The 26,668-nt window shown below is 34.2% G+C and overlaps 1 protein-coding gene, 1 long non-coding RNA gene and 1 pseudogene across 2 annotated transcripts; 2 read left to right on the top strand and 1 right to left on the bottom strand.

Annotated features, from left to right (window-relative positions):
• The first annotated feature begins 786 nt into the window (after positions 1 to 786).
• LOC125492498 (uncharacterized) lies at positions 787 to 16,540 on the top strand (annotated as a pseudogene).
• On the top strand, positions 5,391 to 8,223 carry LOC125492375 (uncharacterized). The gene is made up of 3 exons (XR_007268952.2): positions 5,391 to 6,152; positions 6,857 to 6,916; positions 7,594 to 8,223. It is a non-coding gene; the product is annotated as an uncharacterized LOC125492375 (long non-coding RNA).
• On the bottom strand, positions 15,001 to 18,029 carry LOC104885261 (U-box domain-containing protein 9). The gene is made up of 2 exons (XM_048635004.2): positions 17,260 to 18,029; positions 15,001 to 16,366 (listed from the first exon to the last, which is right to left on the bottom strand). Exons 1-2 carry the CDS (start codon positions 17,581 to 17,583, stop codon positions 15,293 to 15,295), a joined length of 1,398 nt encoding a protein of 465 aa, XP_048490961.1. The 5' UTR covers positions 17,584 to 18,029; the 3' UTR covers positions 15,001 to 15,292.
• Positions 18,030 to 26,668: the final 8,639 nt, after the last annotated feature.

A 26,668-nucleotide genomic window follows, 5' to 3' on the forward strand; every position in this document is an offset into this window, starting at 1 on the left:
ATGTCGTACTTATTATTATGATTTATTGTGTTGTCTTCTTAATTATGTTTATATCCATATTTATTACTGATTTTGTTTTTTCCAGAGAGCTACTCAGATTTAGGAGACCCAACACATGTATGTGAGTTTTGTGGCGCGGAAATGTGGTTCAATGAGAGAGCTAACAAGAAACCAAAAAACAAGCCAAAGTTTTCGTTGTGTTGCATGCAAGGGAAGGTTCAGCTACCTCTGCTAAAACATCCACCTCAAATTATTTATGATCTATTGAAGAAGAAACATAATAGAAGCAACCATTTTCTTGAAAATATAAGAGGATATAATATGATGTATTCGTTTACATCAATGGGTGGAAGGATTATTGCACCTACATCTAAAGGTCGAGGTCCATATAATTAAAAATTGGTGTCAAAATCATCACTTAATAGGTACTTTATTGCCTGCTGATGGTGCACGACCAAAGTTTTCTCAGCTTACATATATGATACTGAGGATGAAATAAAGAACAGGAAAACAGCTGCAAGGTACAACATAGTAAATGGATTTAAGTATCATTGTAACTTTAATTGTTTAATTTATATATTCCTTTTCAAATCCTAACTTATTATTCATTATGTCTTACCAGTACATCAAACCCAGACAAGTTTGAAGATCGCTTAGTTGCAGAATTACAAGATATGTTAGATCATAATAACCCTTTAGCTCATAATTTTAGAATGGCTAGGGATAGGTTTGCATCTAACACGTGTGAGAATTTGAAATTAAAACTTATTGGCAAAAGAGAGTCTGATGGAGAACTTAAATTTGCCAACAACATCAGAAGTAGCTGCACTTATCGTAGGAGATATTGATAGTGCCGACAAAAGAGATATAATTATCGAAACGAAGGGTGGAAAGCTACAACAAATTTCCGAACTTCATCCTTCTTACCTCGCTATGCAATATCCACTATTATTTCCATACGGAGAAGATGGATTTAGAACAGATATTATGCACAGGGATAAGACTCCATCAGACGGTTCAACAGGAAAGAGGTTTAAACTCACAATGCGTGAGTTTTTTGCATACAGAATACAAGACTCGAGCTCTGGAGGCGGCAACAATACTATTATCTCGAAGGTTGTTACAACAATTCATAGTTGATGCTTACACAATGATTGAAGCTGAAAGGTTGTCTTTTCTTAGACACAACCAACAAAGCTTGAGAGCTGCAATGTCAAGAATTTAAGAGGTGCTGTCGAGAGAGGTGAAACCGAGGGATCTTCGACTGGAAGTCGTATAGTATTGCCATCTTCCTTCACAGGAGGACATAGTTATATGAGAGAAAACTATCAAGATGCGATGGCTATTTGCAGATGGTATGGTTATCCAGATTTATTCATAACATTTACGTGTAATCCTAAGTGGCCTGAGATTACTAGATTTGTAAAAAAAAGAGGCCTAAGGCCAGAGGATAGGCCAGACATCATATGTCGAGTTTTTAAGATGAAACTAGACCAGTTGGTGAAAGATCTGAAAGATGGCAAAATATTTGGCAGGGTTAGGGCTGGTATGTTAGACATCGTCCTTATTTATATTATTATTTTTTATTATATGTTATTTTTAATTGGATTGCTATCGTTATATTTTTATTTAACTTGAATATCAAAAACTTATTGTGTTGTTCAGTGGTCTATACAGTTGAATTCCAAAAGCGTGGTTTGCCGCACGCTCATATTTTGTTGTTCATGCATCAGGGAGACAAATACCCTGTTGCTTCAGATATTGATAAGATTATTTGTGCTGAGTTGCCTGATAAATCTGAAGATCCAGAACTATATCAAGCAGTAAGCGAGTACATGATGCACGGTCCATGTGGCTCAGCAAATACAAATGCTCCGTGTATGATTGACAAGCAATGCAGTAAGCATTTTCCCAAGAGGTTTAATGAGGCAACTAAGGTAGATGATGAAGGATATCCAGTGTACAGACGAAGAGATAATGGATCTACAGTTGAGAAGAGTGGGGTTCACCTTGATAATCGGTATGTTGTCCGTATAATGCTGAATTGCTTCGTAAATATCAAGGACACATAAACGTTGAATGGTGTAACAATCTAGATCAATTAAATATTTGTTCAAATATATAAACAAGGGATATGATAGGGTTACGGCTGCGGCTTATCAAGATAAACAGAAAGAAGGTGAAGGTAAAGAAATAGATGAAATAAAGATGTACTATGATTGCCGATATATTTCGGCGTGTGAAGCAATTTGGAGGATTTTTGGATTCAACATACATTATCGAACCCCTGCTGTTGAAAGATTAAGTTTTCATCTACCGGAGAACAAACCGTTTTGTTTAACGACCATGCGGATGTGGAATCTACTAGACAGACCTCATATTGACAATACGAAATTCCTAGCTTGGATGCAATGTAACCAAAAATATGAAGAAGCTAGGGAGCTTACTTATGTGGAGTTCCCTACAAAATTTGTTTGGAAACAGGCACAGAGAGAGTGGACACCAAGATCTAGAGGTGTCACAATAGGACGAATCTACCATGTCTCACCAGGATCTGGAGAGAAGTTCTACCTTAGAACTTTATTAAATTTTGTAAAAGGCGCGACATGCTACGAAGACATTAGAACGGTTGATGGTGTAGTGTATCCTACATTCAAGGAAGCTTGCTAGCAAGGGGTTTACTTGATGATGACAAGGAATATGTCGATGCAATAACAGAAGCAAGTTTTAGAGAATCAGGGTATTATCTAAGACATTTGTTCTCTATGTTACTATTATCTGGTAGCATGTCGAAGCCGGAGGAAGTTTGGCATAAGACATGGCAGTTATTATCTGATGACATACTTTACAAGCAGCGTTGTCTTCAAAAAAATAAAGGTAAATAACTACGAAAAATTTTTTAGTCAAAAACCATACTTTTTAGCAATTTGCATTCTTAATATAGGTTACTGTTTTGTTTATATGTTTCACAGACCTGCATTTAACCGATGATCAAATCGAATCTTTTGCATTGGCTGAGATTGAAACCATGCTCCAAAGTAATGGTAGCAGCTTGCGTAGATTCAGTGAAATGCCGTTTCCTGATGAACTAATCATGTTTGAAGGACAAAACAAGCTTATAGCAGATGAGCTTTCATATGACATTGAGGAAATGACCGTGGAACACGACAAATTGTATAAAGGTTTAACTGATGAGCAGTCGATGATTTATCGAGAAGTATTGGATGCTGTCTCGAGTGAAGAAGGAGGTCTATTTTTCGTTTACGGCTATGGAGGGACGGGTAAAACATATGTTTGGAAAACATTATGTGCTGCAATAAGAAAGAAGGGCGAAATTGTATTGCCAGTAGCTTCGAGTGGAATTGCTTCTCTCCTCCTTCCACGTGGAAGAACAGCTCATTCTAGATTTGGTATCCCTTTGAATGTAAATGAAAATTCTACTTGCGCCGGAATTCGCCCTGGGTCGGAGTTAGCTGATCTTCTCATTAAGACAAAACTTATCATTTGGGATGAAGCTCCGATGATGCATAAGTATTGTTTTGAAGCACTTGATAGAAGTTTGAGGGACATAATGAGGTCTGTTGATAGGGATAACTTGCATCGACCATTTGGAGGTAAAGTGGTAGTATATCTCAGGCAGATATTACCAGTTGTACCAAAGGGAAGTAGGCAGGATATCGTGTTCGCCACGTTAATTCGTCTTATTATGGGATTCGTGTAAGGTCCTTAGACTTACTCGCAATATGAGATTACAATCAGTTCCTCAAAATCTCTGTTGATGAATTGCGAGAATTCTCAGAGTGGATACTAAGCGTTGGAGATGGAAATGCTGGCGGTCCTAATGATGGTGAAGCCGTCATCGAGATTGCAAAAGATATCCTTATAGATCCCGGGGCCGATCCAATTTAGCAATTTTGAAAGCACGTATCCAGACCTACAGGAACATATTTGGGAAGCTAATATTTCCAAGAAAGAGCTATTTTGGCCCAACAAATGAGATAGTGGAGATGTAAATGATAATGTTCTATCTACTATTCCAGGAGAAGAGAAAGTCTATTTGAGTTCGGATGCTATAAGCAAAGAGGAAGGAAACTTTGGAGTCCACGAAATATACTCCACTGAATTCCTCAATACAATAAAATGCTCTGGTCTCCCAAATCATAGCATACGATTAAAGGTTGGTGCGCCCGTTATGCTTCTACGTAATATTGATCAAACATCTGGATTATGTAATGGCACGAGGTTAGTCGTCAATCATTTAGGTAATCGTGTTATTGAAGCTACTGTTATTTTCGGAAGTAATGTGGGTGCAAAAGTTTTTATCCCAAGAATGACATTGACGCCGTCGGACTCCACCAAGTTTCCTATCAGATTTCAGAGACGTCAATTTCCTTTAATGGTTTGTTTTGCTATGACTATAAATAAAAGTCAAGGACAATCTTTGTCTCATGTAGGCCTGTATCTCCCGAGACCTGTTTTTAGCCACGGCCAATTTTATGTTGCTGTTTCCAGAGTTACGAGCAAAAAGGTCTGAAGATACTTCCTTTGACAAAGAACACGGAGTGCGTACAAGTACAACAAACGTAGTTTACAAGGAAGTGTTTTCAAACATATAGATTGCGTTAAAAAATCATTTCTGTAAATAACGATTTGATGCCTTCATATATGATTAGTTAAATATGTTTCGTTATTTTGATTCTTTTTATTGATCATCAGTTATGCTATCAAGCAATTAATACTCCCGTGCATCATGCACGGGTCCTAAAACTAGTTTCTTATATATAATCAATATTTTGAGACTTAGGGTTGTAAATATTAATCCACCTAAATCTTTAATAGGTTGGGTTGTAATAGTTTAAAATAAGCTTTAATTTAGTTTTGGTGCAGGTAGTTCTTCCTTAGCAATTATTCTCGTGATAATCGTGGAATAACACGTTTGGATTTCGAGTAGTTATACCGGAATTTTGTTGGTATTTGAATGGGTGGAGTTGTTGGGAATTTGGATTAAATTTTAGGCAGTCCATTTTTCAAACGGAACTCTGGCGAATTTTCTATAGAATTTTTTCACAACGTTTTCCATATTTCTCAACTTCGTCGCTACATTAGTGACCCCTCACATGTACTCACACCTGATGACTTGCAACTAGAAGATAACCTTTCATATGTTGAGGTCCCTATGAAAATTCTTGATAGTAAAGTTCGAGCAACTCGGAATGGAGAAGTTAAACTGGTGAAAGTATTGTGGTCGAACCACAAGGACGATGAACTTAGTTGGGAATCCGAGGATGCGATGCGAGCTCAATATCTCCACCTATTTCAATAGGTACGCTTATAGTTGTGGAATTAGTATGATTTCATTTCAATTCTTAATATTTAAAGATAATTTTGACTTGTATTAAGTGCTTGATCCTACGTGAAAGTTAATGGCATGTTGAGAGTATGCTAGTGAGATAGTTTATGTGCAAGTTTGATACTATATAGTTATTATCTTTCGTACTTTAATAATAGATAGTTGGCTAAACATGTAAAGTTAATGAGCTATTAGTAAGTGATAGGATTTTCGCTACGAGTTTAAGAATTGTGTCAAGTTTCGAGGACGAAACTTATTTTTAAGGGGGGTAGATTGTAACACCCCGATTTTTAAAATAGTTTATTATTTATTTTATTAACTATATTATATATTTTAGTTTATTTAATAATTAAATTCATTTATCTTTAGGAATTATTTGTAAATAATTTATATGCTTATAGTGGACAAGTTTAGTAAGTAATTTAACTAGTAATAGTAATAAGAGGAAATTTATTCACATATATGTAAGAAGGGGGAATAGGGAAAAATAAAACAAGAAAAGAAAAAGGAAAGAAAAAAAAATAACAAAACTTATAAAAGAACGACATTCAAACGGTGCTTCACCACCGTTCACCATCTTCACCATCTTCTTCTCTCAAAATCTTTAACATTCTGCCTTCATCACACAACCACCACCGTTGCCGACGACACAGCCACAACCGCCACTAGAGGTGATACCATAGAAGTAGGCGGCGCAAGGAAGAGCAAAGGGGGTCGTCGTTGTTGTAATTTGGAGCATTTAGTGCTCGAATTAGGGGCGTTTGCAAGTTATTTTTCATCCTCAATCTTCTATAATTAGTGGGTAAGATTAATTCCTCAAATAATTTAAGTTTTCTTTTAAAATTATGATATTAGGGTTTTTAGATTGAAATTGAATTGGGGTTTTTGATTTTTAGAGTTTGGGTGTGGAATTTATTGAGTTGAATGTTTATTCATGAGTTTAATAGTTAGTTTAGAATAGTAGGAATGTTCAAGTGAATATAGTGTGCTGTAATTCGTAGAATTACCAGTTCAGGTTCGTATTTTGCGTTTTTAGGCAATTTACGGGCATATTTAGCAAAAATACTATTTCACAAAAGTTGTTCGTATTGAAATTTTACTCAAGATAAGCTCAAGAAACGCTTGATTTGGACTTCGTAGGAGAAAGTTATGCTCATATTAAGTTTCTGTTCAAATTTCATATTTTATATAGTTGATTTAAAACTCTACTTTTCATAAAATTGCTTCATAATGAACTTTTGAGTTACCATATGAACATATGATTCTTTAATGTTGATTTTATATAAAGTAAGATGATTTTGATTAATTGGTAAGGGTTTTAGTTAGACGGTTTAAGTTAGACGGTTTGACTTAGACGTTAGAACATGAAAGTCATTTATATGGTAAAAGAACATGATATGTTTGTTTGATGTTTTATGTGAAACTAGAAAATGTTGATGGCTTTGTGAACTAGAGTTAGTTTTATCCAAGTCTTTTACTTACGAAGTACACACATTTATATTGTAGATTCCAGTTTCATTGAGGAGCCGTATTGACTGAGCTAGTTGGTTTGATATAGTTTAAAAGGTAAGATTCCTTATCAATCTTTAATAGTTACGAGAAATGTCTACAAAAGATAGATTTCAACTAAAACTTTCATATTTACGAGAAACGATTATAAAGGTATGTATCTCTCTTGAGTTGAGATTGGTTTGAATAGAGGATGTTCCTCCTAATACGGATAGTTTGTTTTCAAACCTTGAATTATAAATAGTTACAGAAAAGATTTATGGAGTTTTATGTTTTTAAACTGGTTGGGATTGCCTTTATGGTGTCTCAAGGATTGGAATTTGTCGGGATCGTCTCGACATTACAGAATAGTTGGGGGGTACGTTGATCAGTACCTCAGACTTAGATCTTCTGTACGGTTTAACCGTTTGTGGGGTGTGCACACTAGGGGTCTTTGTCTAATAGTTACCCGGAGGGCCTAGCTAGCCCAATGGGAAATAAAGTTCATTCCATTCCATAAATTTATGATTCGAAGATTCTGAAAGAAATTGTTTTACCAGAGAAAATAGAAAAGTATTTGGTTTGGAAAAGAAATGAAGAAAAATGTTTTACAATGTTTTATTTAGTATTGGGGTTGCAAAAGTGAATGATTTGTAAGATATAATTAATGCATCCTACCTGCATATGTATTTGGCTTTACAGTATTGAATCTTGCTCAGCCTGTTTGGCTGATACTACATGCTTGATATATGCAGGTACATGAAGGCTTAGAGTCGGGGTATGGGCGGAGAGCAACGTCCACTAGTTTTGCGTAAATATAATTATAATAGTTCTGTTCTGGTGCATTTCTTATATATAATCAATATTTTGAGACTTAAGGTTGTAAATATTAATCCACTTAAATCTTTAATAGGTTGGGTTGTAATAGTTTAAAATAAGCTTTAATTTAGTTTTGGTTCACGTAGTTCTTCCTTAGCGATTATTCTCGTGATAATCGTGGAATAACACGTTTGGATTTCGAGTAATTATACTGGAAATTTGTTGGTATTTGAATGGGTGGAGTTGTTGGGAATTTGGAATTTGGATTGCTGATTTGTTGAAACAGGTTTAAAATTCGGACGCCAGTCCTAAATTAAATTTTAGGCAGTCCATTTTTCAAACGGAACTCTGGCGAATTTTCTATAGAATTTTTTCACAACGTTTTCCATATTTCTCAACTTCGTCGCTACATTAGTGACCCCTCACATGTACTCACACCTGATGACTTGCAACTAGAAGATAACCTTTCATATGTTGAGGTCCCTATGAAAATTCTTGATAGTAAAGTTCGAGCAACTCGGAATGGAGAAGTTAAACTGGTGAAAGTATTGTGGTCGAACCACAAGGACGATGAACTTATTGGGAATCCGAGGATGCGATGCGAGCTCAATATCCCACCTATTTCAATAGGTACGCTTATAGTTACGAGGACGTAACTAATTTTTTTAAGGAGGGTGGAATTAGTATGATTTCATTTCAATTCTTAATATTTAAAGATAATTTTGACTTGTATTAAGTGCTTGATCCTACGTGAAAGTTAATGGCATGTTGAGAGTATGCTAGTGAGATAGTTTATGTGCAAGTTTGATACTATATAGTTATTATCTTTCGTACTTTAATAATAGATAGTTGGCTAAACATGTAAAGTTAATGAGCTATTAGTAAGTGATAGGATTTTCGCTACGAGTTTAAGAATTGTTTCAAGTTTCGGGGACGAAACTTATTTTTAAGGGGGGTAGATTATAACACCCCGATTTTTAAAATAGTTTATTATTTATTTTATTAACTATATTATATATTTTAGTTTATTTAATAATTAAATTCATTTATCTTTAGGAATTATTTTGTAAATAATTTATATGCTTATAGTGGGACAAGTTTAGTAAGTAATTTAACTAGAATAGTAATAAGAGGAAATTTATTCACATATATGTAAGAAGGGGAAAAGGGAAAAATAAAACAAGAAAAGAAAAAGGAAAGAAAAAAAAAATACAAAACTACAAAGAACGACATTCAAACGGTGCTTCACCACCGTTCCACCAATCTTCACCATCTTCTTCTCTCAAAATCTTTAACATTCTCCTTCATCACACAACCACCACCGTTGCCGACGACACAACCACAACCGCCACTAGAGGTGACACCATAGAAGTAGGCGGCGCAAGAAGAGAAAGGGGGTCGTCGTTGCTGTAATTTGGAGCATTTGTGCTCGAATTAGGGGCGTTTGCAAGTTATTTTCACCCAATCTTCTATATTAGTGGGTAAGATAATTCCTCAACTAATTTAAGTTTTCTTTTAAAATTATGAATTAGGGTTTTTAGATTGAAATTGAATTGGGGTTTTTGATTTTTAGAGTTTGGGTGTGGAATTTATTGAGTTGAATGTTCATTCATGAGTTTAATAGTTAGTTTAGAATAGTAGGAATGTTCAAGTGAATATAGTGTGCTGTAATTCGTAGAATTACCAGTTCAGGTTCGTATTTTGCGTTTTTAGGCAATTTACGGCATTTTTAGCAAAAATACTATTTCACAAAAGTTGTTCGTATTGAAATTTTACTCAAGATAGGCTCAAGAAACGCTTGATTTGGACTTCGTAGGAGAAAGTTATGCTCATATTAAGTTTCTGTTCAAATTTCATATTTTATATAGTTGATTTAAAACTCTACTTTTCATAAAATTGCTTCATAATGAACTTTTGAGTTACCATATGAACATATGATTCTTTAATGTTGATTTTATATAAAGTAAGATGATTTTGATTAATTTGGTAAGGGTTTTAGTTAGACGGTTTAAGTTAGACGGTTTGACTTAGACGTTAGAACATGAAAGTCATTTATATGGAAAAGAACATGATATGTTTGTTTGATGTTTTATGTGAAATTAGAAAAGGTTGATGGCTTTGTGAACTAGAGTTAGTTGTATCCAAGTCTTTTACTTACGAAGTACACACATTTATATTGTAGATTCCGTTTCATTGAGGAGCCGTATTGACTGAGCTAGTTGGTTTGATATAGTTTAAAAGGTAAGATTCCTTAATCAAATCTTTAATAGTTACGAGAAATGTCTACAAAAGATAAGATTTCAACTAAAACTTTCATATTTACGAGAAACGATTATAAAGGTATGTATCTCTCTTGAGTTGAGATTGGTTTGAATAGGAGGATGTTCCTCCTAATAGGATAGTTTGTTTTCAAACCTTGAATTATAAAATAGTTACAGAAAAGATTTATGGATAGTTTTATGTTTTTAAACTGGTTGGGATTGCCTTTATGGTGTCTCAAGGAATTGGAACTTTGTCGGGATCGTCTCGACATTACAGAATAGTTGGGGGTACGTTGATCAGTACCTCAGACTTAGATCTCCTGCTACGGTTTACCGTTTGTGGGGTGTGCACACTAGGGTCTTTGTCTAATAGTTACCCGGAGGGCCTAGCTAGCCCAATGGGAAATAAAGTTCGTTCCATTCCATAGATTTATGATTCAAGATTCTGAAAGAAATGTTTTACAGAGAAAATAGAAAAGTATTTGGTTTGGAAAAGAAATGAAGAAACTGTTTTACAATATTTTATTAAGTATTAGGGTTGCAAAAGTGAATGATTTGTAGGATATAATTAATGCATCCTACCTGCATATGTATTTGGCTTTACAGTATTGAATCTTGCTCAGCCTGTTTGGACTACATGCTTGATATATGCAGGTACATGAAGGCTTAGAGTCGGGGTATGGCGGAGAGCAACGTCCACTAGTTTTGCGTAAATATAATTATAATAGTCTGTTCTGGTGCATTTCTTATATATAATCAATATTTTGAGACTTAGGGTTGTAAATATTAATCCACCTAAATCTTTATTCGGTTGGGTTGTAATAGTTTAAAATAAGCTTTAATTTAGTTTTGGTGCAGGTAGTTCTTCCTTAGCGATTATTCTCGTAATAATCGTGGAATAACACGTTTGGATTTCGAGTAGTTATACTGGAAATCTGTTGGTATTTGAATGGGTGGAGTTGTTGGGAATTTGGAATTTGGATTGCTGATTTGTTGAAACAGGTTTAAAATTCGGACGCCAGTCCTAAATTAAATTTTAGGCAGTCCATTTTTCAAACGGAACTCTGCTGAATTTTCTATAGAATTTTAATATTATTTATTTTGATGAATCACTCGAAATTCAGGGGTGTTATAGTTCCTAAGTGGATTGAGAAACCACATACTAAAAGAAAAGAAGGTATTGGTTTTGAAAACTACAAGAAAAGGGACAAGACCAAGAAATATGTTGACCTACCTAGCGATAAATTTTGTATGTATTGTGGAAAGGTAGGTCATTACATAAACCAATATCAACTAAAAACTGAGATGATTGACAAGAATTGTGAAGATAAGTAACAAAAAAGGGGTTGTCAAATCAAGTCCTAGTCAAGAACAAGAATCCACGAAAGAAGGGGTTCCAACAATTAACAATTAGTTGATTTTTACAGGTTGGAGTAAGGGGGAACAACACATGGTATCTTGATAGTGGTTGTTCCAAGCATATGACAGGAGACAAAACTAAGTTTCTCTCACTCTCAACCTACGAAGGTGGAAGTGTGACATTTGGTGACAATAAGAAAGGTAACATAGTTGCCATGGGCAAGGTTGGTAAGTCACCATCACACTCCATTGAGAATGTATTTTTAGTTGAAGGTCTAAAACATAATCTATTGAGTATTTCCCAATTCTGTGATAAGGGAAATGTTGTCGAATTTAATAACGAAAAATGCTTGATCATTAACATTAAAACTAAGAAAGTTATCTTGGAAGGAACAAGGAAAGGGAACACATATATTGTGGATCTTGATCTTGTTCCTAAAATCAACTAACGTGTCTTAGTGTAATTGAAGATGATTCACTCCTTTGGCATAAGCGTCTAGGACATGCTAGCTTCTCATTACTTGACAAACTTAGATCAAAAGATCTCGTCTTGGGATTATCATCTATAAAATTTCATATTGATCAAGTTTGTGATGCATATGCTCGAGGAAAGCAAGTTAGATCCTCTTTCAACTCTAAAACTATAGTAAGCACCACTAAACCATTACGGCTCGTTTGGTAATCGTTAATAAATTGCGGTAATGGAAATGAATTTTAAGTGTAATTTTATGAAGGAGGCATCCTTAAAATTTTCATGGGAAGACATTTTTTCTCCACGGACAAGCAATCTCACCCCTAAACTTGTGTTTTTGTCTCCAAGGGGAAGCATTTTTCATTACCACTCATTACCACCTACAAGGTGGTATTGGATGGGAATGAAAAATCAAGAAGGAAAGTGGATACTTTAGTATAAATTAGCATTACCATGGGAATGGACAGTGATATTCTTCACAAATTTACACACAAGTTCGATCCAATTACCACCATTTATAACCAACTACCAAACGGGCAGTTAGAGCTAATTCATATGGATTTATGTGGACCTCTGAGAATTCAAAGTAGAAGTGGAAAGAGGTATGTCTTAGTTATTGTCGTTGATTACTCTAGGTATACATGGGTTATTTTTCTCTCTAGTAAAGATGAGAATTATGATGAGTTCCTTGTCATTGCTAAAAGAGTTCAACGTTTGAGTGGTCATAAAATAATGCATATTAGATCCGATCATGGTAAAGAATTTGAAAATTATAAATTTGATGACTTAAGCAGAGATAATGACCTGTATCATAATTTTTCTGTCCATAGGACACCACAACAAAATAGTGTTGTAGAAAGGAAAAATAGAACTTTGGAAGAAATGTCTAGAACCATGTTAATTGCTAGTGAACTTCCAAAGAACTTTTGGGCTGAAGCTGTTAACACTGCTTGTCACATAATTAATCGTGCCATGATGAGACCTATCATAAACAAAACTCCTTATGAGCTTTACTTTGGAAAGAAACCCAATATCACTTATTTTAGAACATTTGGCTGCAAATGTTTTGTTCATAATAATGGGAAAGATAATATTGAAAAATTTGATTCAAGAAGTGATGAAGCAATATTCTTAGGATACTCATCACATAGTAAAGCTTATAGAGTCTACAATAAAAGAACTATGTGTGTCGAAGAGAGTATTCACATAATCTTTGATGAATCTGACAAATACAATCCAAGCATACAGGTTGATGACTATGAGATTGGGTTGGTATAACCAAGTGAGAAAATTGCAGATTCAAATGAAGAAGAAGAAGTAAAAGAGGAAAGGAATAAAGAAAATAAAAATAATCACAACAATGATGTTCCTGTTCCTAAAGGTGAAGGAGCTGTTCCTATTTCTCAGATGAAAGAACTGAGTCTACTATGGCTAATAGAGGAACAACTGATCATAGCTCCTCATCTACTCAAGGAACTCACGAGGAACAACGTGTTCCTATAAGAGAGTTTCAACCAAAACCTTGGAGACAACAAAAGTCACATCCAATGGAACTCATAATCAGTGACATATCAAAACGTACGCAAACTAGATCTCAGCTAAGGAATTTTTGTGCATTTCATGGAACCATAAAATCATGAAGAAGCCCTAACTGACTCTGATTGGATCACTGCCATGCAAGCTGAATTATATGAGTTCGAAAGAAACAAGGTATGGCATCTAGTTCCTTCTTCTAAACAACAAAAGGTAATTGGCTTAAAATGGGTGTTTAGAAATAAACTAGATGAGTATGAAACCATTGTCAGGAACAAAGCTAGACTTGTAGTAAAATGTTATAATCAACAAGAAAGAATAGACTATGAAAAAACCTTTGCTCATGTAGCTAGATTAGAAGCCATTAGAATTCTAATTGTATTTGCTGCTTATATGTGATTTAAATTATATCAAATGGATGTTAAGTGTGCATTTCTAAATGGCTATTTAAATGAAGATGTATATGTTGAACAACCTCCTGGATTTGAAAACAATAATCTTCCAAACCATGTCTACAAGCTTGACAAGGCTCTTTATGGGTTAAAGCAAGCACCTAGATCATGGTATGAGAGATTATCTAAGTTCCTTTTAGAAAACAACGTTAAAAGAGGAAAAGTGGAAAAAACCTTGTTCCTAAAATCAAAAGGAGCTGACATTTTACTTGTTCAAATATATGTTGATGACATCGTATTCGGAGCAACAAATGAAACATTATGCAAAGAATTCTCAAATCTCATGAGTAATGAATTTGAAATGAGTATGTTGGGTGAGTTAAATTTCTTTCTTGGGTTACAAATTAAGCAAACTGAAAAGGGAATAATTGTTGACCAACAAAAATACATAAAGGAACTGTTAACGAAATATGGCATCGAAAACTCAAAGATAAATCACACTCCTATGGGAACTTCAACTAGATTGAAATCTGGCAATTTCGAAGGGAAAGATTGGGAATGAGGGAAGAGGAAGAGGAACGAGAGTGTATAACGAAGCAGTGGATGATTAGAGTGTAAGGGTTAGTAGGTTTTATATTCAATTACTATTATGTATACTGGGAGTATAATAAGTTTATGTCAGATTATTTCACTTTTGGTCAAAACAAGTCACTTTCAAGTCCAAATGGGTTACTTTTTAATTCAAAATGGGTCACTTTTAATGTTAAACAAGCCAGCTTTGTATAAATAAATTGATCCATTTAGGGATAAAGTTACCCTTTTTTTAAAAAAGTTGGGTCATGTATTTAACCACGGGCAATTATATGTTACTATTTCAAGAGTTACAAGCAAAAAGAGTATGAAAATCTTAATATGTGATAAAGATTGTGACAACTCATCTGTTTCAACCAATGTGGTTTATAAGGAAGTTTCTCAAAATGTTTAAGTCGTGTATTGAGTTGTAATTAACCCAATTTTTTATGTCTCAATTTAGATAGTGTAATTGTTTGTCTTTTTATCATAATGTGTTGTCAATGCAGTTTGATTTCAATCAATCTCATTAAACAAAAATGTTGGTGACATTAATAACATGTCTCTTTCTGTCTGATAAATAATTTAATATGGCCTCCCGTGCATTTTTGCACGGGTTAAAAGCTAGTTGTCATATAAATGAATCCACTAAGTAGCCTTACCAAAAGCGCAAACACACACAAACATGTTGATTGTGATGATCATAGCTTTTGAGGGTGGTCCAATCCATGATAGATAATTTGACAAACAGAAGTTAAAGGACCAAAAAGAAGAGTTATTTCAATTGATTACCATAAATGATCTAATTTTTTACACTTCTGATCACAGATATACCATTCTTATTCAAAATGAATGGAGACCAAAACTTGTAGCAGCACTGTACATTGCTAAAAGTATTGAGCGCAGAACGAACTTACCCCCATTTTAACCCCAAAGTATAGTATGTAGTTTTGACTTTACAGGTAACAGAACTGACTGATTTGTATACAGCAACCGACCAAGGAAGCAATATGTACATGAACTCTCTTGGGAAACTTGTCGTAAATCTTCAATTAGTACGGGTGTAGCTAATGTGCTTGCTCGGCCTCACCCTATCCAGAATAGCATTAGCCTTCCTGTTCCAGTCTCTGCCATCTTCGGAATTGTTCCATTTACTTTCATCTTCCCGAATACCCTTCCGTGCATAACGACTATAGTTGCAGAAGTCATGCAAAACCACAGTGCAGTTTTCCTTGTCAGTCTCAGAATCACTGTCCCTTATTATACTTAGCAAGCAGTCCACTGAATTGAGCTTCTCAAACTCATCGATAGCTGTATGACTGGCTGACAGAAGAGCAAGGATTGCCAGCATCTCAGAGACATACACACGCTCTTTGATCTTTCCTATTATCACTTTTACAGCTCCATCTTTAACAGCAGGGCCCCTGTTCTCCCTCTGTCTACACAGGTTATAGATTGCAGAAGCCGCATCTTTCATGGCTGATCGATCTCCTTGTTCCAGTAGGTCAAGCAAAGGCTTCAAAGCACCTAGTTGTCCAATAGCAACCTTGTTATCATCAAGTGCTGATAAAGAAAATAGAGCAGCAGCAGCATTGGTTCTTGTTTCCATGGTCCCAAGTTTCAAGGATTCAATGAGTAAAGGAATGACACTTGGACATTTAACAATAGCCTGCTTGTTGTCATCAGGTATAGAAATATTCAATACAGCTGTTATAAGATCCTCATGAAGATCCGGGTGTTCCTCACAGGTTTTTGGAGATGCGAGAGGGGTCAACAACTGTAGCATGGCATCGGTGGACTCCCCAAAGAAGGAGTGAGAAGATGGCATTTGCTTGGTCAACTTTCGGATCTCTTTTGCAGCTTCCTTTTGATCAGAAAGACTTGAAGACAGCTTCTGCAACAGAGAACTTATATGCTTTCGATCAGCATCAGTTAATGATCCAACCTTGATATCCTGAACTGGTGAAGGGACTTCATGTCCACGATTCAAGCACCATTGTCTTATCAGCTCACGAATTAAATGGTTTGGGAAGAGCTCAATATTAGAAAGCACCTGTTGGGTCTGAGGACAAATTCGATTCCCATCTTTAAGCCATTTCTCAATATATGGCCGATCATAAGTCTGCAAATGTAAAAGGATTTCTCACAGTTCAGAGCCAGATTCAGCTCAAATTATATTTCAGAACATAGCCAATTCAGACATTTCCAGTATAGCACAAACAGAAACTAAACCACAACATGTACATGAAAATATTCATTTCTTAATATGGCAATGAATTGGTGTTTCCTATAATCAGCATAATTCTCATCAATGCCCTATTCGCAAAGCTCTCAATTCTCATAATCTTTACAACGACAACAAATTAAAGCTACAACTCCAATTGCCAAGGCGCTAAATTCCCCTCCCCCCCCCCCCCCCCTAAATACAAAACAAGAACTCGTACATAAGATTGAAGAATCACATAACCTACAAATCAGTTCACCATATAAACCAAAATGACAGACAAGTTCATCAAGAACATTATTACTCATAATTCCAAATTATTATAAAAATCTAATAATCTTGAACAAGGGATAACCACATTAATTATTTAAAAAAATTCCCTCCAATTTCTTATCAGTTAAGTACCATAGAAATATATCATCAACACTGAAAATTCACCACCACAACAACAAGATGGTCTTACATAAAAACTTTATATTAACAAAAATATGTACATAATATATGAATGAAATGCAAGTTATGATACCCAGAAAATCAGGGAAAAACCCACCGACTAGTGTAAAATTTCAATTCAAAAGCCACAAAAAGTTCATGAATTACTCAAGAAAATTCTAAACCGAGACTCCACCAAAAAAAGAAAAGGCACCACAAATTCGCACTAACAGAATTTTCACCACAAATTTCATAAAAAAAGTAAAATTCATACAACAATTCAAAAACAACAAAAGAGTAAAAATGGAGAAAAACCCAGAAAAATTGAACAAAAACCCAGATAAAAGATTGAATCATACCACACCAGTAGACAGAACAACAGGGTCTTTGATAAGTTCCATAGAAATTGGGCAAGAAAATTCATCAGGAAAAACGAAATCATCAACATGTTTTTGCTTCTTCAATAACTCTCCCAATGCACTTAATACTTGAAATGCTTTATCAATTTTACCCAGAATTCGTTCATTATTATCACCCCCGCTATTAACTTCATCAGCAGCAGCAATGATCTCCAAAGTTAGATTGTACAATTCATTCATAAGCTCTCTTGATTTGTTGTTATTACCCTTGTCAGAAACTTCAGCTTCTTTATCAGAAACATCCATTGATCCACTCATTGTCATTTCTTTCTTCAATTCTCAGATTTCTTTGAAGAAGAAAGAATGAATCATCAACTTGTTGTTTGTTTCTCTCTCTAACACGCTAATTCTTGCTCGCTCTTTTCTCTCTCTAGTAAATCTTAAAATTCTGAAACTGGGGTTTGTTTGTGTTGTATTTATATGAACAGTAGTAAGTAGTTCCTGGTATTTTGGGTTTTGCGTTAATTAATACTAGTCTTACATGCACGCAATGCGTGCGATTATGTGTGATAACAAATGAAGTGAAAATAAAATTAATTGGGTAAAAAACTGTTTTTATATTTTTCTTTCTCAAAAAACTAATGTTCAATTTAAATGTCTTACTTCCCTTTTCCATTCAAATGAAACAGTTAGTTATCTTCTTTTCTTTTCTTCTTTTATTCCTTTTTTTTTATTTTTTGGTGTCCCTCATGTCTTGCCTTATATAATAGAGATACAATATATGAGAAAGAGCGTTGATTGTGTGTGTCTTTATTTTGGGGTGATTGGTGAAACAAAGGAAAGAAAAAGAGAGAATTTCAAAGATGAATGGGGTTATATTTTCATTCGGATTTTTATTTTTATATTTATTTTTTGGATTTTTACTTAATATGAGGGTATATATATATTTCATCATTAATGTCAATCAATGCACGTGGATTTTATTATTCATTTTGATATTTGCAAATATTATATTGAAAAGGATATTGGAATTGTAATATTAGGAATTTTTTTTTCTAATTCTATATAACACATATTTTCTTTTAGGGGGAACATTGATCTCTTTGGATAATCATCTAGGAGTGAACTTTAAAGGAGTAGGATGGTTATAGCTATGATCCAAAAAAAAAAAAGTCATAGACTCATAACTCAATTTATATGATCCTATTTTAAATTATGGTTAGAGTTTTTTTTAATTTAAGATCTAGAGATCTATTGACTTAGCCAAAATAATATTATAGATTATAGTGAGTTCGTTCTTTTCAATTCAATTTATTATCTGATTGGCTTAAAAATAAATTGGGATTTTTTGTATAAAAGAATCAAATCCAATTAGACCTTATTTGAACTTATTTTTTGCGGACCACAAGGTCTCTGGACCGTCATTAGTACAAAAAGTCTCTGGACCACCACTGTAATACCCCATATTTTTGACTTTTTATTTAGGTAATTAGCATATTTATTTTCTAAAATAAATATTTTCAGCAAGTGGTATTTTAGCAATTTCACTCGTTTTGAATTATTTTGGCGGAAGATGGCACCAAAATTGGATTTTTTTAACTTTTGGTATTATATTCTAGTCAAAAAAATTCAAAAAATCTAAAAAAAAAAATAAAATTTTGGGGCCATATATTCCTACGGGATTTTATGGTGATTGGAGGGAGTTTTGTTTTCCTATAACTTCCAAATTTATGATGGTGGTTACAAATCTTGGTTTAATCTCCTAATTTATGGTGAAGGTTACAAACTATTTAATTTTTCAAATTAAGTAATACCTCTTCTACTCCTATAAATACCCATACTTAAGCCATCTTTTCCACACAAAAACTTTGAAGAATCCATACTCTCTTACTTGAAAGTTCTTCTTTCTCTTCCGATATATTCTAGTTTTTATATTTCTTATTCAAGTTTTAATTTTATTTGGTTTAAGAAAAAAAATTCATATTTCTTACTCAAAAATATTATGCACATGATAGGTCATTCATGTTTAAATTCATAATTAAGTTCATGTGGTAAATTACTTATTGGTTGGTTATGAAAAAGCTCAAGTATAAGAATAAATGAAGACACTAGTATACTTTTGTGCAAGATCAAGGTATGTTATGTAGCTAGATCTTTTGAAATATGATTTTATGTGATAAAGTTGCTTATTGATTTAGTGATTGGATTGTTTTAGAATTTTGGTTTGAAATGGTTACAATATTTTATTATTCACTCTTTTGGAAATGAAAAGAAGGAATAATTTTATATAGAAGTTTTGTTATACTTTTTGGAAAATTAAATTATTTTACAAGGAAAGGTTGATTGGTTTTTATGAACTTTGAAGGTTCAAAAAGTTGTTTATGAGGAAAAAAGTTTTATTCATGACTTACAAGTCATATTATTATTATTATTTCCGCTTGATTAATATCAAAAGATTCAAAGTCCACTTGTCGACAATTATAGTTACCCCTTGATATAGCTCCGTGATGGGATGACTAGCTTGGGGGGCGTGCACACTTAGCAAAATAGAAGGGGAGATAAGAAGAGGAATTGTTTTCAGGATTATTTTTAATCTAAGTTGTTTGGAAAGAGTTTGTTCTTAAAAGGTTATGCTTGTATTATTATTCAAGTGTTTAGAAAGATTTTGTTCTTAAAAGGTTATTCTTGAATTATTATTCAAGTGTTTGGAAAGAGTTTGTTCTTAAAAGGTTATTCTTGAATTATTATTCAAGTGTTTGGAAAGAATTTGTTCTTAAAATGTTATTCTTGAATTATTATTAAAGTGTTGAAATAGTTTGTTCTTGAAGAGTTATTCTTGAATTAATAGTGATGGAGTTTCCGAAATGAAAAATGTTGTGAACTAACAAATGTGTTACTTATCTACTACATTTCGTACTCAGTTTTATATTGACGCGTATTTTCTTTTTCCTATTTGGCTTTGCCCTGTTGACCTTTTTGGTAAGCAGTTTTGCAGGAAAATTTTGGATGTGCATGGGAGCATACTAGGAAGGGAATCTTCGCCTAGATTAGGTTGATTTATTTATATTGAGTATTGACATAATATTTACTTTTATTAATAAAGAAGTATTATTATTTTTGGTTAAAGTTTTCCGTTGCAAGTTATTTTGTTAGTTAGTAGTTGGTTGCCGAAAGTGTATTAGTCACGTGGCGGTAATACTCCTAGATTGCTCAAATATCATCTACTAAATTATTTATTTAAAAGCGAGTAATTTGGGGGTGTTATAAAGTGGTATCAGTTTTTCAGGTCTTGAAACGAGAAAAGTTAAACATTAAAATTGATGGGTAGACATAAGACGGGTACATAGAGTTTCGCAATTGCATTCTTAATTGTTTTGTTAAGCTTAGTTGTTTTATTTTTGACGATTTCTATAGATGCATCTTGCTAGTGCCACAAAAAGGTATATATATTTATTTATTTTTTTTACTTGGAAAAAATGAAGGATGTAGATATGTTGGGGTGACAAGCTCTGTCTAGGATTAGGAAGGCTCTCCCCGACACTGTGGGTAACTTCCTTACTTGGGAGCTATAATCACCTTGGCTATTCTATATCTTGAAATTAAGTACACTTTAAAAATTTTGAAATAAATATTTTAAGCTTGAGTGGTGCATTTAGTACAAATCTTGGACCATATTTTTTTTTAGTTAACATATATTAATATTACTTTTATGATGTTGTTCTTGTAACATTTTAATTCTTTTTTCTTTTATATGATTGTTGTTGGAAGTTGAGGAAAAAAAGTTTATGTTATTCCCTATGTATGGGATAAGCAAGGAGGTCTTGCTGCATTGGCTAGCAAGTAGTAGTATTATGTGTATAATTTTTTTTTACTTCTCGAGAATACCCACACTAGTGGAAAAATGCTCAAATGCTCCGGTTAGAACCCCTCACAAATGCTCCCTATTTGGCTCGTAGCAGACGTCGTACGAGCATTTGAGCATTTGGTATCTCAAATGCTCTGGTTCTTTAAAAAACCGGAGCATTTGAGCTTCTTTTAGTAGCAAAAAAGGCTCAAATGCTCCGGTTTTTAAGGAAAAATCGGAGCATTTGGTCTCACAAGTGCTCCGGTTTTCCCTAACAACCGGAGCATTTGCTCTTTTTAAATAAAAAAAAATTAAAACCAGCTACCTGGTGGTAGCAGCATTATACAAAGTGTTACCCAAAAGGATCAGACCGACCAAAGATGAGAAAAATACACTTAGGATCTTTTTTTATTGAGAATGAGACGAGTTTTTGGCAATGTACCCGTGCATAGAGGCTCTGAGGATCAGTTGCAGCATCCATGCTAGCTCTTATTTTTACCGTCAGAAGACTGAGACACTTATATTGGAATTCGAGTCTTCTGTTTCAGTAATCTCTTCTGAAACACAGGGAATAGAATCATCAGAATTTGAATATGCGATTTCCTTAGTATCCTTGGTTATTACAGTTGCAGTAATTTCTTCCTCAATATTCTGGTTAGCCTTCTTCTTATCCTTAAGACCCTGAAAAGTTAACGATCATATGAGTCACTTTCTATCATTCTATAAAACACAACATTTCTTTAAAAATTCCCTTTTGTTTCCCTCTCACAATAATACTTACATGTTTTGAAGTACGAGCATTTTCCTTCGGTGTTTCCATTAAGCTCGTCTTTTCATCTTTATCGTCTTGAAGGAGTGGCACCTTGTTATTTCCCTAGGAACACTACAAGAGGGGGGGTGAATTGTAGGTATAGAAATAAACGTAACTTTTTGCGGAAATTAAAACTTAAACGAATAAACAAGCTAAAGGAACACAAGGGATTTTTACGAGGAAAAACTTCTTGGGCCCAACAAGAAGAAACAACCTCGACCACTAGGGATTTTAAACTCAACACTTTCACTAATTAGGCCAAACAACTCTGTTACAACCTAATTCTAACTCGAGCCCACCTTGAGTTCCTAAACTCAAGTTCCTGACCACTGTTCCCTTAACAGCAGTTCCTCTCAACTTCACTCGAAGTTTTCTCACACATACAAGCTTCACTCAAAGCCTTCTCTCTTACAGAACTTCACTCAAAGTTCCCTTACCCCAAAAACCAAAATACAATTGATCGAAATAAGCTTAGTGGAATTAGAGTAAGAAGGCAAAGAACAAATGGCTATTATGAGAGAATGAAGGCACTGACACTTAATAAGTTAAACTCACTTAATTACTTAGTCAGACACTTTGGAACTTATCTAGACTTCTATATTTATAGTGTTAATCAAAGAACGTGGGATTAAATGAGTACATGTTAAGTCCATTACCCATGATGTTCCTTCCCCTAAGGAACACTTTTACATCATGTCCCATGATCCCATGAACTAAATGAACGTGGATAAATAGCACATTACTCCTAAGTAATAGGAGTTCCTTGAGCTTATCCGAAAATCAGTTTTTATAAAACTCTTTTTATCTTTAAAATCTGAATTTTAATCTTTAAGAAAATAATATCTTTAAAAAAATCTTTCTAACAACCGGATATTTATTTTCTTTATTTTCCGAAAAAAAAATCTTTTCCAAAACAGATTTTCTTTTTAAAACTGATTTTATCATTTGAAAATTAGAAAATAACTAATTTCCTATAATTAGGCATGACTTACTCATTATTATTTTAACCGTTATACTTGCACGCCTAAGTCTAGTTCCTTTATAACAGTTCCTTTAACAATTTTTAAGTGCCACTTAGTTTGTTCCTTAAAAGAAACAAAGCTTCATTCTCAAATACTGCCACAGTTCCTTACCATTCTTTCTTTGTTCCTTTACATTGGAACTAGAAAATAAAACGCCTAGCTTCTATTTTCTTGATCCAATGCTTGCTCCAGTATCAACATAGAAACTTCTTTACTTAGCCTTTGAAATCCTCTCTTGACTTCTTCTTGACTTCGTATTCTCCCAGTTCCTTGCATTGATACCTTAAACACCATACACTTAAATAATCATTAGTTCACTACTTAGTTTGTTCTTTGTTTCTTTGTCATTATCAAAACTAGGGTTCAACAATTTCCCCCTTTTTGATGATGACAACAAAGGTACAAACTAAGGAAAATAACAAATAATATAATGATGAATGAAAATAAAAACATAAAGAAGAAAATGAAAAATAAAACACAATTATGTAGTAACTGAATTTTGATTTTTCATTTACCTTAACCTATTTTTGATTTTTCATTTACCTTATCCAATTTTTTAATTTTTTTATTTATTTTTCCAATTTATGTACAGTTTGTTCCTTAAATCTTTTCCCCCTTTGTCATCCTAAAAAGAATAGACTCTGCATGAATTGATGAATTGATTTAACACCTTAAGACCAATATGCAAGCACCATTAGTGGTTAAGTTAGAAAATCAAAGAGTAAACTTGCTCAAACATCAATCACATAATACTAGCCATTCCAAGGAAGAAATTATGCAAAACATTTAGAAACATAGACAATATAGCAAAAGTCATTGATTATATAGCACTTGTTTCATAACAAAACAAAGAAAGAAAAGAAAAAGGAAAACAAAAGTTGTGTTCCTTGAAAAGAAACAGGAACAACAAAAAAAACTAAGAAAGGAAGGGGAATGGTGTTCCTCTACAACTTCTTCTTCAACCACATCCTCCAACTTTTTCATCACCACCCCATGATGTAGTCAACTGTTCCTTCAGCTCCTCCAAGCGAGCCATAGAGTCCATCTTCTTTTGTTCGCGCAACCACGTATCACTAATCTTCATAAGACTTATCATAGTATCAGTTTTGGCATCCAAAGTCCAATGAAGATGATTGTAAAATTTTATCATATGTTGTGCAGGAAGGCAGACTTCATTAACCCAGTTAGTCATCCGGATTCCTGTTCCTTACCCTTGGAACTAGAGGCAGAGGGTGATTTGTGAAGGAACTGGAGGGTTTGAGTGGAAGGCTCATCTGTTCCAGGAATGGAAACAGAAGATGAAGGGTGATAAATGGAGGGAAGAAATGGTGGTGTGGGTGGAAGAGTTGTGGAGGTGGAAGCAAAAGGTTTGGTCCTTTTATTTCATCCTTCAACTGCTCAAAACTGAAGGAACAGAGAAGGAGAAGGTGAAATGGAGGGTATTTTGTGAAAGGAACAGAGAGTTTGGGAGATGGTGGAGTGGTTCCTTGAGAGTGAGGGTCCTGTTCCTCATTATCCGAAAGGACTAAAGGAGAGTCCTGTTGGAAGGAACAGGAAATAGGAGCAATTTTTACGAGTGCTCTTCTCACTCTAACAGAACTAGGCTTGGTGGCAATGTGTTTGCGCCTCTTAGGTTTTGGTTCCTCCGGCTTAGGAACAGGTTATCCAAGATTACATCATTATCTTCTTCTCTAAGTCAACCTTTAGGCATTTTCTTTTTCCTGAGGAACTGGAAGCCATTCTCCTTGAATAGAACACCTTCTTGGACAGAAGACCAAGTCCATTTAGGGTCTTCTCATTCAAGATGTTCCCTTGTTTGATCCTATGTGGTCCAACCAGTAAGTCTTACTTCAAAGTGATGAAGTAAGAAGTTATCAAGGCACCGTACCAATAACACAATATTTTCAATACAGTGGTTAAATGTTGAATAAGAGGGAAGGGAATTGATTTGTATGTTGGTCCAAGCAAAACATGTAACACATATCCAAGAGACCCACTTCATTCCTCTTTTCAGTTCGAGGAATGAGTGCTCTCCAAACCAAGTTAAAAGACTTTGTGAAGGGGAGAGAGTAGTTATGGTTAAGTTTGTTTTGGCCAGCTGTTCCTCCAAAATATTCTAAGATTTTGTCTTGAGGAAAATTCGGAAAGGAAACAGTTCCTTTCCTTTTAAAATACAAATCAGTTCCTTTGCAAGGAACTTCCCATACTTTGCTTAAACCTTATTTTCTTTCCTCTAACTCAGTTGTGCAAGTTCCATTAGTATTAAAAATTTGCACAAAATCATCCATAGCTAGAGGAACAAGAGCATTATTAAAGGCGAATTCAAACAAGAATTCCATGCCTTGTTCCTTTAGAATGGAGTTAATTCTGAAATTCATTTATTGCCCATTCTAAATCGACGCAAAAACCCAAACATACCTAGATTCACTTCGTTCGACCCTTTTCTTGGAAGACGAAGAAACAGTTCCTTTGGAAGGAACAGGTATTTCTTCTTCTTCTCCCCTGAGATTGTTCCGGGGTTTCTTCTTCATCATCTTCCCCAATAATTTTCTTCTCGCATGCTCCTTCTGGAGATTCTAATTGTGTTCCTCTATGGGGTTTTCTTGAATTATGTCGGTTTCAAGGGTTTTGTTGGAGTGAAGAAATTTCCATTTTTGAAGTGTGGTGTTTTTTGATGTTGGAAAAGGAGAGTTTCTTGAAGTTTTTGCCATGATTTAGAAGGTTTGGAGGTTTTTATGGAGTTAAAGGGTGTGAGGTTTCGGTATTGGTGAAGATGAAGGTTTGAGAGGAACACGGTTTCTATAATGTGAATTAAGAGGAGTTTTGCATGTAATAGTATTATGACACGCGGGAAAAAATAAAGCAAATAAAAAAAAAAAAAAAAAAAGAAAAGAGATAAATAAAGAACCAAGATTTAATTAAACTGGTTCCCTTATTTTTGGGATTTTTCGGATTTTTCGGATTTTTATGAATTTTAATTTTTGAAAGAAAATAAATGCTAAGGAACTTGTGCTATAGGAACAACTAATGCTACATATCAATTCCTTCATACATTGCATGTTTCTTGACCTTAGGAACAGTAAGGGGAGTATTATGTGACATTTGTGAGTTGTTTAATTTCTTTGAATTCATGTTTATGTTTTGCAACATTCCAATTTGCAATGGTCTTAGGCAATTAAACACAATTATTTTTAGCACACAAAGTCACTCAAATTGATTCAAACATGGGGGAATGACATAGGAACAATCACTTAATTTTTATTAACCTAACTCAAGCCTTAATTTTTCATATCTATCTCTTTGCAAAGGCTTAGTTAGATATCAGCAATCTGATATCAGTTTGACAAAACTCAAGTTTAATCAAACCTTTTTCAACATTTTCTCTTAAAAAGTGATGTCTATATGTATATGCTTTACTCTAGAATGATGCACTGGATCTTTAGATATACTATAGCACTTGTATTGTCACAATAAATAGGAACACATTCAAAGTTTATTCCATAGTCACTAAGTTGTTGTTTTATCCAAAGCATTTGAGAGCAACATGCAGCAGCGCTACATATTCTGCTTCAGCAGTGGATAAAGCAACTGTGTTTTGTTTCTTGGTACTCCAAGAAACTAAACTATGACCAAGGAATTGTGCCATACCTGAGGTGCTTTTCCTATTTACAAGATCTCCAGCATAATCTGCATCTGCATATCCTTTTAGTTCGAATGTATCACTTCTTGGAT

This window comes from Beta vulgaris, chromosome 8, assembly GCF_026745355.1.
Source record: "Beta vulgaris subsp. vulgaris cultivar EL10 chromosome 8, EL10.2, whole genome shotgun sequence".
Taxonomy (NCBI): Eukaryota; Viridiplantae; Streptophyta; class Magnoliopsida; order Caryophyllales; family Amaranthaceae; genus Beta; species Beta vulgaris.

Coding starts and splice junctions, on each gene's coding strand:
- LOC104885261 (XM_048635004.2), bottom strand. CDS start 17,583: ATGACAATGAGTGGATCAATGGATGTTTCTGATAAAGAAGCTGAAGTT. Junction 16,367..17,259: donor TTGTTCTGTCTACTGGTGTG/GTATGATTCAAT, acceptor TTACATTTGCAG/ACTTATGATCGGCCATATAT.